This window comes from Hyperoodon ampullatus, assembly GCF_949752795.1.
Source record: "Hyperoodon ampullatus genome assembly, chromosome: 3".
NCBI classification, from domain to species: Eukaryota; Metazoa; Chordata; class Mammalia; order Artiodactyla; family Ziphiidae; genus Hyperoodon; species Hyperoodon ampullatus.
Genome location: NC_136916.1, coordinates 142,936,763 through 142,949,870, shown reverse-complemented (window position 1 = coordinate 142,949,870; position 13,108 = coordinate 142,936,763). Strand labels below are relative to the sequence as shown.

The window sequence follows — 13,108 nt, the reverse complement described above, 5'->3', positions numbered from 1 at the left end:
ATGATTTTTAAAATATTGCATAATGAAAGGTGTTAACATTTGGAAGACCTGCATAATTCAGTGAACCATTATTTTCCAAATGGGGAATGAAGGACATAACAAAACCAGACACAGGTAAATAGCCATTCAAACTGCAACATAAAACAAGATTTTGATTTAACAAAGTATGAAAGTTCACTGATGACAGTTTCAGAGTCCCCACTGCAACTACCTTTTAAAAACTTTACTTACTGAGTCCTTATAGTATTAAAGAAAAATATCCACAACTATCTGGGAAGACTACTAAAAGAACTCTTCCTTTTACAACCATACGTCTGTATAAGGTCAGATGTTCTCCATATATTTCAATCAAACCAGCATAGCAAGAGATTGAATATAGAAGTAGATGGGAATCCAGCTGTCTTCGATTAAGCCAGACAGTACAGGGTTTTGCAAATATGTAAAACAATGCCCCTCTTCTCACTCAATTTTGTTTCTAAAAGTTACTTTGTCATAAAAATGTTACTTATGCTAACACACAGTGAGCTTACTCTTGGCATTTTTAAATATACAAATGTCTTTAAAACTCGTAGTTTTAATTTCTAAATAGTATATATCAATGGATAAATCCATATAAACGAAAGTTTACGGGTGTAAAGGGTCCTAAGACCAAAGGTCAAGAGATACTGGATTAGGGAAAGGTACCCACAGAGAACAGCAGAGGGCCAGGACAGGCCAACACATAGAAGTTGAGCTGAAGAGGAGGAGACTGCAAAGAGAAACTGAAAAGGTCTGAGGTTTCACAGAAGCCAAAAAAAAAGAGGAAGAGCTTTGATATGCCTCTTGTCTTAAATGCTATCCAGAGATTGAGAAAGGAAGAAAGATATTAGTAGAAATACACTATCACAATACCTGTAAAATTGCCAGGCCTGGTGTGAAATCAGGTGCTTGCTCCTTCATCTGAATGACTTGGTTCTTCAGTCTCTCCCTTATTTGCCTAGAGAAACAGGAAAAAATTGGAGTTAACATTTAATGTTTCAAGCCACAAATAAGCCATGTGTATTACTGGATGTATTTCTCTTTTAAATTAAAAACACCTTAATTAACAGACATTATCTGATATAATATGTAGTACCTTGTACCACCCATCAATTTTCCAGGCCTCAAGTAGACATGGATCTTTTCTCTTATTGACACTGACTGGGCCATGGGGCATGGGCCAGTTTAAAACATACTAGTTGAATATATAAAATAGACAATCAACAAGGACCTAATGTATAATATAGGGAACTCTACTCAATATTCTGTAATAACCTAAATGGGAAAAGAATCTGAAGAATAGATACACGTATATGTATAACTGAATCACTCTGCTGTACACCTAAAACTGAAACATTGTAAATCAACTAACTCCAATATAAAATTAAAAATAATTAATAAAAATACTAGTTGATGGCATTCAAAATCATACAGTGAACAAATAAAAACTTGGACCAACACTTCTGGAAGGCTGCTAATCCTCATCTTTTTCAGCCTTTCCACTCTTTTTTTTTTTTTTTTTTTTGCGGTATGCGGGCCTCTCACTGTTGTGGCCTCTCCCGTTGCGGAGCACAGGCTCCGGACGCGCAGGCCCAGCGGCCATGGCTCACGGGCCCAGCCACTCTGCGGCATATGGGATCCTCCCAGACCGGGGCACGAACCCGTATCCCCTGCATCAGCAGGCGGACTCTCAACCACTGCGCCACCAGGGAGGCCCAGCCTTTCCACTCTTCAGGTGCTATAGGAAAAAAGTTTGCAGGAAAAAACTCAAGCTCACACCTTCTGCTCAACCTACCCTATCTAGTAAGATGATCACAGGGTATCCACATAGGCTGAATGATAAATCAATGAATCCCACTCTGAATTCAATATGAATTTACAAATTATATCCTAATTCACAAAAGAATTTCCTTACTCAAGGTTGAAAGTATAACCTCTTGTGAAACAAAGATACATCAATTTACTAACACACAACTCTCAACAATACAATAAGACATCAAATAAATTACATTACATCTATAAGTAAACATTCAAAGTAGTCCAACCTTGTCCAGTTACGATACAGTTATTAACTTGAACAGGATCTGTCTCTCCTGAAGAACCAGTTTTGTCATTTATCTTTTTTCATCTTAACCACACTTGACAAACAAATATACCCGGACATTAGCAAGCATCTCTTCCCTCATCCTAATTTGGTTACTCCCTTCCCCAGTTCTCCACACTTGACAAATATCTGGCATAAAAAGGCACAGGAGTCACAAAAATAGATTATGTGTATTAGCCTAGTAAATGGTAAGAATGTTGAACGATACAAGAAGTCATACCGAAGGCTTCAAAATCTTCTAAGCTAATAGCCTTGTTTTTTCAAATCAGTATTCTATAAATCGTATCATTCAAAAGAAGTATTAATGGACGGGTGGATTTCCTTTTACTGGGATTTGACCTGAACAGAGGCCACAATTCTGCTCTGACACAAGATAACAGGAGATACTATAGCTGCCAAGTTTTCCCTAGGCTGCCACTGAAACTCCCCAGCAGTTCCAGCCACAGCTGCTTCTCCTGCATGATGATCAGAAGTGCTGCCCGGGGAGCTGCAGAAGGTCTCTCCCAGGGGCCAAGTTTCCAGACTCCACTCTCTCCTCTCCCCTTCCTTCCCCCAACCACTGAATGAACACAAAGTGCTAAGCAAAGGTTTCCACTGCTTCTCCTTAACCCTCTCGACCCAAACAAAACCCACGGTTTGGGGTGGGGGTGGGGGTGGGGGTGGGGGTAAAGAGCCCGCCATTCCTGGCACAATGTGAGACAGTAAGGAGACAGAACAGTGAGAAGAAGTGAACACATCTGAGACTCTCAATAACCCTCTGAAGTATGCGAGGGAGAAAAAGCTTTCTTATTCCTGCTCACAGATGTGGACACAGGCTCTAAGCAGTCAGGTCCGGTGGCTTTCCCAGGGCCAATTTACAGAAAGAACAGCAAGTGCAAAGGCCCTGAGTGGGTAATTGAGGCCCAAGGGGAAGCCGTAATCAAATGAGGTATACAGTCATTTATTCGGAATGTGATGGGAAGCCATTAGAGGGTTTTCAACAGGGCTGACATGATTGGACTTACATTTTTTTTTTTTTGCATTCTTTTTTTTTTATTAGTTTCTGCTTTATGGACTTACATTTTTTAAAAAATAGATCTTTATTGGAGTATAATTGCTTCACAATACTGTGTTAGTTTCTGTTGCGCAACAAAGCGAATCAGCCATATGCATACACATGTCCCCATATCCCCTCCCTCTTGAGCCTCCCTCCCACCCTCCCTATCCCACCCCTCTAGGTCATCGCAAAGCACGAGCCGATCTCCCCGTGCTATGCTGCTGCTTCCCACCACCCATGTATTTCACATTTGGTACTGTATGTATGTCGATGCTACTCACTTCACCCCAGCTTCACCCTCCCACCCCATGTCCTCAAGTCCATTCTCTATGTCTACCTCTTTATTCCTGCCCTGCAACTAGGTTCATCAGCACCAAAAATATGGAACACTTCATGAATTTGCATGTCATCCTTGCACAGGTGCCATGCTAATCTTCTCTGTATTGTTCCAATTTTAGTATATGTGCTGCCAAAGTGAGCACCGGACTTAACATTTTTAAAGGAATATTCTGGCTGCTGAATTGGGAACAGACCCGAGAGGGAACGGTGAGAATCAGGGACAGCAGCAAGAAGTCAGTGCAATTGGAAAATCCAGGCCAGAGGTGATGGTGGCTTGGATTAAGGTATCAGTGGTAAGCTGGCAAGAAGCAGATGTATTCTAGATATACTAAACATGAAACACAGAGGAAATGCCAGGGCTACAGATGACTCTCAGGTTTTGGGGGTTGTGAAATGGAGCTGGGAAGACGGACAACTACAAATACTTTAAGAACAGAGCAGATTTCATACTGATACAGTGAATTTATTTACCAAATCTTATAAGGATTGTAGAATAAGTAAGCATTTGAGACCCAAGGAAGGAATCTAGGGACAAATGAAAATAATACTTATACCCAGCAGGTAGCAAGCTACAGGAACCCAGTACTACAAGGTGGTATAGGTGGAAAATGTTGTTTCAGCCCAGTAGGTTAAGAGCAAAGAATAAAATGTTCTGTATTTTCTATGCTATAATTTAAATGGGCCTAAGTACGCACTTTTTTTCCCTAAAAAAGATTATAGCTTGAGATCAGTTGTACTGACTCCCTTAAACTTTTTCTAAGAAGCAGGGCTGTTTTAAAAGTTGCATTAGCGGGGATATTCTTCCAACTACAAAGATTTGTTTAAAAGCTAACACTTGGGCCTCTGAGACATGACCAGAATAGCAATGAGACATTTTTAAGTGCACATAAACCACAATCAGCAAGAACTAGACAGCCCAGAACACTAAAGCAACCAGTGGAAAATTTTCTGCCCTGGTGAGGAAAAAAGAAAAAAAATCAAGACAATTGTAATTACGTCTCTGTTAAGTCCCTTAAAATTTTTTTCCTGCCTGGTTTTCTTGGTTGGCCACTAACCGAAGCACCTTAAAACGAAAAGTGGAATAACAAAAGCCAAGTGTCAGGTGTGTCTGAAGTTGAAGAAACTACAGAAGAAGAACATGGAGAGAAAAATTAATACTCCCCCCCTCGTCTATGTTTATTTTAGGGTCATACAGCTGTGATGAATTAAATGGTGGGAACCCCTTTAATTTTTATAGCTCATTTCCAGAAAGTATAAATGCTATAATGGAACAACTTTCAAATCACTGAAACCTCCTAAATAAACAGAAACTTCCTTGAATTGCAGGTGCCTCCCATTTCTATCCTCAGCCCCATGAGTTATACCATCCTGGTAAAGATTCTGGGGGCAAAGTGAGGCAGAAGTGGGCATGTGGGGAAACACCCGTGATCCCTGAATAGAACTACACATGCCAGTCACACCATCTTCCATCAACATTCTCTAAAATCTAAGGGAAGACATATCTCAATCTTGATGTAGGAGAAATCAGTACTAGAGTGCCAATGAAGGTAGCAGGACCAAGTAGCAGTAAAGTTTCTGGTCCACTGAAGTCTCTCTGGTCCTGATGGACAGATACTAGTAAAACAGTCATAGCTAATTAAACATGAACAGACACAGATGCAGTTTTAACTAAGTTACTACTGGTATCTAGTGGGTAGAGGCTAGGGATACAACTACATATCCTACAATGCACGGGACAAAGAACAACCAAGAATTATCCAGCCCAAATGTTAACAGTGCCCAAGGACGAGAAGCCCTGCTACTGGCCAATAAAATGCAATCTTTGGGGTTATCTTTTCTAAGGTGCAAAAATCACAGTGGAAATCATTTATAGCTCAACCTGTCAAAATTTGTTTGAATCTCTATGGATAAGAGTTACTTGCGTGACTATCAGTTTTCTCCAAGTAGACTTCTCCCACATATAGCTGTCAAAGAGCCTAGTCAGCAAAAGTCAAAGGTGTACATCCCTTCAGAATCGCATCACCCTTGAAGAGTCCTAGTCAGAGCCTAATATCTCTAAGTCACCCAGATCTCGTGCCTCAAGTCTTGTACAATTATTCCTGAAAAAGTCCATTATGAATTCCAACTCATTCTGTTTTACATAATGGCCTATTTTCAAATTTTGGACATTTTATGACTGAGAAAAAAAAGCATTGCTGAAATATAACGTAACAAGGACATTTCAACAGAAGGCACAGGTAGGAAAAGGAGGCGGTAAAGGGTATTTAGCTACATGGCTAAGAAATCTACATGATGGGAAAAAAGCTGCCCAGTCAACAAACACTGAAATGTAGCACGCGCTTAGAGGAATTTGCAAATGATCTTCAAAAGGTCCACAGAGGGGACTTCCTTGGTGGCACAGTGGTTAAGAATCCACCTGCCATTGTGGGGGACACGGGTTCGAGCCCTGATCCGGGAAGATCCCACATGCCGCGGAGCAACTAAGCCCGTGTGCCACAACTACTGAGCCTGTGCTTTAGAGCCTGCGTGCCACAACTGCTGAGGCGCGCACGCCTAGAGCGTGTGCTCCACAACAACAGAAGCCACTGCAATGAGAGGCCAGTGCACCGCAACGAAGAGTAGCCCCCGCTCAGTGCAACTAGAGAAAGCCCACGTACAGCAACGAAGACCCAATGCAGCCAATTAATTAATTAATTTAAAAAAAAAAAGGTCCACAGAATAGGCCTTTAGTAACTAATCAGAGAAAAATCAAGAACATTCATCTTCAATATGCAGGGTTATTCTAAACAAGGACATACATTTCTCACCCTCCCCCATCCCCACAAGGAGACTGTTGTTATAAGATTTTACAATGCAGTACAACACAAATGTCTGATTTCATTTGCTTTACTGTCATTTTGTTCATTTGCTGTTTTATGTTTCATTACAACTGTTACACTGCTAAAAAATTCTTCAAATTTTCTGAAAAACTTAACATGTAGTTCCTTGTAAAAACAATTGAGGCCATCTAGTGTTCCAAGAAAGGCATATATTTCAAATTCCTAGTTAGTTAAGTCAAATTAAAAGATTAATTACCTCCTTGTTGAAGAACATATTTGCAAATGATGCAACCAGCAAGGGCTTAATTTCCAAAATATACAAACAACTCACATAACTCAATAACAAAAAAACAAGCAACCCAATCAAAAAACCGCTCAGAAGACCTAAATAGACATTTCTCCAAAGAAGACATGCAGATGACCAACAGGCACATGAAAAGATGCTCAACATGACTAATTAGAGAAATGCAAATCAAAACTACAATGAGGAATCACCTCACACTAGTTAAAATGGCCATCATCAAAAAATCTACAAACAATAAGTGCTGGAGAGGGTGTGGAGAAAAGGGAACCCTCCTACATTGTTGGTGGGAATGTAAATTGGTGCAGCCACTATGGAAAACAGCATGGAGCTTCCTCAAAAAACTAAAAATAGAGTTGGCAAATGATCCAGCAATCCCACTCCTGGGCATATACCTGGACAAAACTATAATTCAAAAAGATACATGCACCCTTATGTTCATAGCAGCACTATTTACAATAGCAACACACCCAATAGCCTGGCTGGGTGGCCTCGTTAAGACCCAGCAGAAGGTCCCACTCTCAGGAACTCTCACTTGCTCTCCTGCACAGGCTCCCAGAGTGAAGCCAGCTTTGACAGTCAAGGTACCATGGACCTTCAGAAAGGCCCACACTTTGGAGCTCATTACAGGCAAATCTTTTTAAGCACAAAAAGGCCTTCAAGTACTTTATCTACAGGACAAAATGAAAAGCTTATCAACTTCACTGTGGTGAGCAAACTCTTTTTACAGAAAATAGTTCTTCTAGCCCTGTAGCTAAACATATAGTCATGGTTCCATTTTTATCTTTGAACAATAGGATACATTCTAATTTTAAGGCTCAAGATAATAAGCCAGCTGCCGCAGATAAAGCTTGGATAAACACAAACATCACTTGCTTATTCAACAGGTGCTCTCTAAGTACCAATTTATTAAAACTTAACTATGTGCCAGAGACTGCTCTAAATGCTTTACAAGCCATGACTCATTTAATTTTAACAACCTTATGAATTAGGTGGCCAACATATAGATGAGGAAGCTAAGGCACAAGTAGGTAAACTAAGTCACCCAGTGATTCTGGAGGAGGGAGCAGCACTGTGACTAGCTCTGGGGATACCACCCACAGGGAGCTGTGTTACAAACACACCAACCCGCTCTGCTCAACCCACACCTCAGAGCACCTTCTCTCAGTGGCCTCACAAGTGGCAAACCATCTGTCTCTTCAGTCTTTCTAAGACTTAAGAAAAATGCCACCGATGGAGGGAGCAGGCTCAACTATAGCAAACAAACAGAAGGAAAGGTCAAACAAATCATACAGCACTTAGTAGGCCCCACTCTGAAAAGCACACGTATGTAAGAACTGTGGTTTCTGGTCTAAAAGCCAAATCAGGGCGGTTCTTCTGACACTATTTTCCACCCCCCCTTTGTATAATCTCTTTAGGAGCTCCTCCCTTAAGCCAGGGTAGGCTCTCACCACCATCAGTGCTCTTTCTCTCAGCCCCTCTACTCACCTTCAGCTTTTCGGAGGCCATCACTGCTGACCCCAAAGCAGTCATTTAATAACTGGTGAGGTCAAAGGTCCATGGCACAGGCCGTGTTTTTGGTCAGGAACCCTCTTACATTGGCAGGCTCATGGCCCCGCCTCCTTCAAATCTTTGCCCAGAAGTTCCTTTCACAATGAGTATGAGCTTAATTCCCATATTTAAAATTATAACCCCCATGCCTCAGAAATCTGTCCCTCTTCCCTGCTCTGGTTTTCTCTTTGGCATTTCTCACTACCTGTTTTACCAATTTTACCATCTGTCTCTACGTATCAGGACAGAGACTCCACGAGGGTAGGGATGTGGGCTGTTTTGTTGACTGTTATAGTCTTGTGGCTTTGAAGAGTGCCTGGCATATAGGAGGCACACAGATATTTATTAAGTGAATAAATATCCAAAAACAGGTATTTGTCCCTAACCCTCAGATCTCCACCAATTTTCAAATCCAGGCTATAATCTTGGAACTCCCCTAAGGAAGAAATGGAAGTGTTCCTTCCAAAGGGACACAACTGGCAACTAGATCCAGGTTTCCCACAGGCAGAGAAGGAATCTGGAATGATGAATTTTGTCCAGTCCTGGCTACCAGAAAGATATAAAGGGAGAATAAATAAAAGTAGAGAAAAGTCAGGGATGGCCTTCTCAGCAGAATGGGAAGCATGGCAACAAGAGGAAGACTGCTATAAAGAAAAAAAAATTAGTTTATGAAATTCCTTTTAGCAAAAGTAGTAAGTGCCTGACAAAGTAAGAAGCACCATGTACTGGGTGAAGACCTTGGTTCTAATTGAGCCTCTGCCATTAACCAGCCGAGTAACCTTTGGCCAGATGACATCACTTTTCTTGCCTCAACTATTTCCTCAGCTTGCAGGATAGGATGGGCAGTGAACTAGATTTTGGAGAAATTCTGACTGTGGAATTCTTGACTTGCCCCATCCTTCCTCCCTCAAGGAAGAAATTTTACAATTCAAATACTACATCAGAGAAGAAACTGCCCAGGGAGCTTGAAGGCTTGCAAATTGGTCCCCAGAGAGGCCCAACAGTCGTGGTAAACAAGGAAGCTGACCTACAAATCTGGGGAATGAGGGACCCTTCCCTTTGACTCCAGGATCCCTGGCTGCAATGCAAGAAGTTCACTTACCTTTCCTCTCAAGAGTGTCCCTGGCCTAGTAAAAGAGGAAGGTAGGGACACCCTGCCCAGACCTTCTACCTGCAGTCCAACCTGCTCAAGCTCTAAGAACCACCTTCTTGTTCAGGATTCCCCCAGGGCCATGGCCAAGGGTCAGCTGCCTGCTGCGGCCTCAGCATGGGGAGCTGAGAGACTGCACTACTTCATGAACCAAGCAGGCTGTCCCCCGTTCCAGAGCTCCTCTTCTCTGAGGAATTGTGAGCTCTACCTGCTCCTGGAGTCAAGCTCTCCATGAAGGTCAAGGTGCCAAGCTGTGGCAGCATCTGAAAGAGCCATTTTATAAGCACATTAAAGAAAAATCTTCTGTAAGCACAACATCCTTAGTCTTAGTGCTTGTTTATGAATTGTGTTAGTAGGAACTGGTATCAATTAGTTCAACTGATTGCTCAACCATGGGGCACTGTAAAAGGTTAGCTATGTTACTTCTGAGCCAACAAGGGAAAGGAACAGTACCTGGAACAGTCATTTCCAGAGAATGCTTTCAGTATCTGCCACCAAATCACTGCCCTATTCCTCCTCATTGATGAAACTTGGACTTAAGCATTAAGGCTTTAGGGACTTCCCTGGTGGCACAGTGGTTGAGATTCCATGGCCCCAATGCAGGAGGCCTGGGTTCAATCCCTGGTCAGGGAACTAGATGCCGCATGCATGCCACAACTAAGTTCGCATGCCACAGCTGAGGAGCCCGTGTGCCGCAACTAAGACCCAGCGCAACCAAATAAATAAAAAAAAATATTTTAAAAAAAGAGTTAATACCAAACGTAAGGTAGATAGATAGTGGGAAGCAGCCGCAGAGCACAGGGAGATCAGCTCGGTGCTTTGTGACCGCCTGGAGGGGTGGGATGGGGAGGGTGGGAGGGAGGGAGATGCATGAGGGAAGGGATGTGGGAACAGATGTATATGTATGACTGATTCACTTTGTTATAAAGCAGAAACTAATTAAAAAAATTAAAAAAAAGAGTTAAGGCTTTAGATAAGTGGTTCTCAATCTTCAAGATGCATTAGAATCAAAGGATGAGCTTTTAAAAGATTTTTAAAATACTGAGTCCAGTGGCTTATTGCTAGCAATTCCAATTAAATCAATCTGTGTGGGTACCAAGCATTGAAGCTTCCTATGAATATAATTTAGTAAAACTACCTTGGAAAAGATTGGCAATTTCTACTTATATAAAACTGCTCATATATATGTCCTATTACTCCACAATTCTACTCTTAGGGATGTAACCAACAGAAAGGTATATATTATATGTTCCATGAAAAGACATATGAAAGAATGCTCATAGCACTATTCATAATCACCCAAAACTAGAAACCAGAATGTCCATGGATAAGCAAATAGTGGCATATTCACATAGAATACAAAACAGCTATGAGAGTAAATGAACTACAACTACCTGCAACATGAAATAATTTAAGAAACACAACATTGACTGAAAGAAGCCAGACACAGAAGACTTTATGCTGTATGATGTCATTTATATAAAGTTCAAAACCAGGCAATACTAATCTGCAGTGTTGGAAGTCAGGATAGTGATTACCTTTGTTGGGGATGGTGATGGGATGGGAGTGAGAGAGGGGCTTCTGGAATGCCAACAATGTCATTTCTTACTGGGTGCTACTCAAGTTCAGTAATGAAAAACTCACTGAGCTGTACACTGATGACAGGTGCACTTTTCTGTATGTATTCATATGTAAATAAAAAGAAATATCAAAAACAAAAAGCTCCCAAGGTGATTTTAATCTGTAGCTAATGTTGAGAACCATTGAAATAGATCTCAAGGCCAGACTTCCCTGGTGGTCCAGTGGCTAGGACTCCATGCTCCCAATGCAGGGGACCTGGGTTTGATCCCTTGTCAGGGAACTAGGTCCCACATGCTGCAACTAAAGATCCTGCGTGCCGCAATGAAGACCCCGCAGGCGGCAATGAAGATCCTGGCACAGCCAAATAAATAAATAAATATTAAAAAAAAAAAAAAAAGGAATGAATCTCAAGGCAACTATCACTGTCAAAGAGATAATGAATCAATCATCTCTGTATACATTAACTAATTTCTAATCGTTAACAGCTAACTTGTACTGAACACTTATTATGTACCAGAAACAATTCTAAATGCTCTTCAGTTAGGAACTCATTTAATTCTCCTCACAATTCAATGGCCTAGATATTATCTTTATTTTACATTTGAGAAAATTTTGGCACAGAGGTTAGCTAATTTGCTTAATGCCACAAAACTAGTAAGGAGTGAAAGAAGGTTTCTAGGTGTTTTGGATATAGACACAAATAAGACAATGCATGTATTTGCCCTTATGGAGCTTACAAGTATATTTAACTTGCTCTCCACTCAACCAAAACATATCCAGTAAGCACCTATTCTCAGTAGCCCGCCAAGAAGTAAACCTAAATTATCTCTTCACAACCAGTCTTTCTAAAAAGAGGATTTTTATCAAGAAAAGCCACTGATTAAGGGACTGGTTTTGAAATACAAGCAAACAAAAAACGAAGGTCAAGCACAAACAATGCAGTTTAGCAAACCACATGCAGAAAAGCACTCAGATGTACGTATTGTGATTTCTAATGTAAACGTTTGGGGCTCCTCCTCACCAATGTGAAAGGTTCACCACCATCTAATTTACATCTCACCTTCTTTATCCACCATCTCTATCTTCCAGGAAACTCAAGGTGGGTTTCACTGCCAATGACTATAATTCGCTCAAAAACCTCTGCTCACAAAATTAGGGCTTCATGGGGCAATTATTGTTGCCAGGTACAGTTGTTACTAAATAACTGGTAAGGTCCAAGGTCCCAAGAGCAACCTCCAGGTGGATCACACAAAATATATCCTTTCCCCTTCTACTTTCATCTTTCCCCACCAGTCACCTCCCAGACAAAAAACAGCCAGGTGTTACTCCCTGGGAATTAAGTCTGGCAATCATATACACTAGCGAAGCATTCGGATTTCCCATAGGGTAGAAATGGCAGAGGTCAAAAGGAATAGAAAATACTGTCAGGACTCAAGAGCCAAACTAGAAAGTAAATCTAGGATCAGGACACAGGAGATAGTTGTTAGAGGGGCATGAAATTGACGGAAAAAGAAAACGTTTAGTGGGTTCTACTTAGCAAATGATGACTCTGGTGCAGTGGGTAAAGCTACGGTCTGGAAGGAGACTCTCTGCCACTAATCAGCCTTGTAACCTTGTTACCTCACTAATCTCAGTCTCCTCACCTCCAAATTACAGGGCAAGGGAATTAACTGGATTTCTGAGTTCTGACTGGGATGCTGCAGGCAACCCAAACCACTCTCTCGTCTGGCAGCTGCACTTCTGGGAGCATAGTCGTCGGGGTGCGTAAGAGGACTTGTCCCAGAAGGATAGGAGCCAGCGGGCACAGCCACCCTTTCTTTGGTTGTAGGGAACCGGTCTTCAGGTGTGAAGGGCTCAGGACAATGTCCTCCCTCCCCACCCAGCTGGCCAGGCTCTTAGGCTACAAGTCTCCCTCCCGCAAAAAAAAAAGGGGTCCTTAGGGACCTGCACACGCTGCTCACAGCCCTCGCCAGCAGCCCAACAAGCCCTAACAACCATGACATGTCCTTACGCAGAGATGACCTTCCCGTTCAGGATTTCCGCCGGCGCCATGACCTCTATAAGTCCGCTGCCCACAATGGACACCGACAAAACCAAGGCTCGACTCTCTCCACTGCAGCGCGGGACTGCCCAGCACACGCGCTTGCCGACCCTGCTACTGCGCGTGCGCCCCCCTGGACATGGATGCGCGCGTGCGCGGTCCAGACGT

General features: G+C 42.1%; 1 protein-coding gene across 2 annotated transcripts in view; it reads right to left on the bottom strand.

Moving 5' to 3' along the window:
* The window catches only part of MTHFD1 (methylenetetrahydrofolate dehydrogenase, cyclohydrolase and formyltetrahydrofolate synthetase 1), a gene marked incomplete at its 5' end in the record, with an annotated part of 58,646 nt that extends 45,668 nt beyond the window's left edge, over nucleotides 1–12,978 (bottom strand). Inside the window, 2 exons of one of the 2 annotated variants that reach the window (XM_079701231.1) lie at nucleotides 892–976; nucleotides 12,911–12,978. In XM_079701231.1, coding sequence (XP_079557357.1) covers nucleotides 892–976; nucleotides 12,911–12,951 — 126 coding nt within the window. The remainder of the gene's footprint in view (nucleotides 1–891; nucleotides 977–12,910) is intronic. The other variant, XM_079701230.1, reaches the window with a different exon arrangement.
* Between the last annotated feature and the right edge of the window lie 130 nt (nucleotides 12,979–13,108).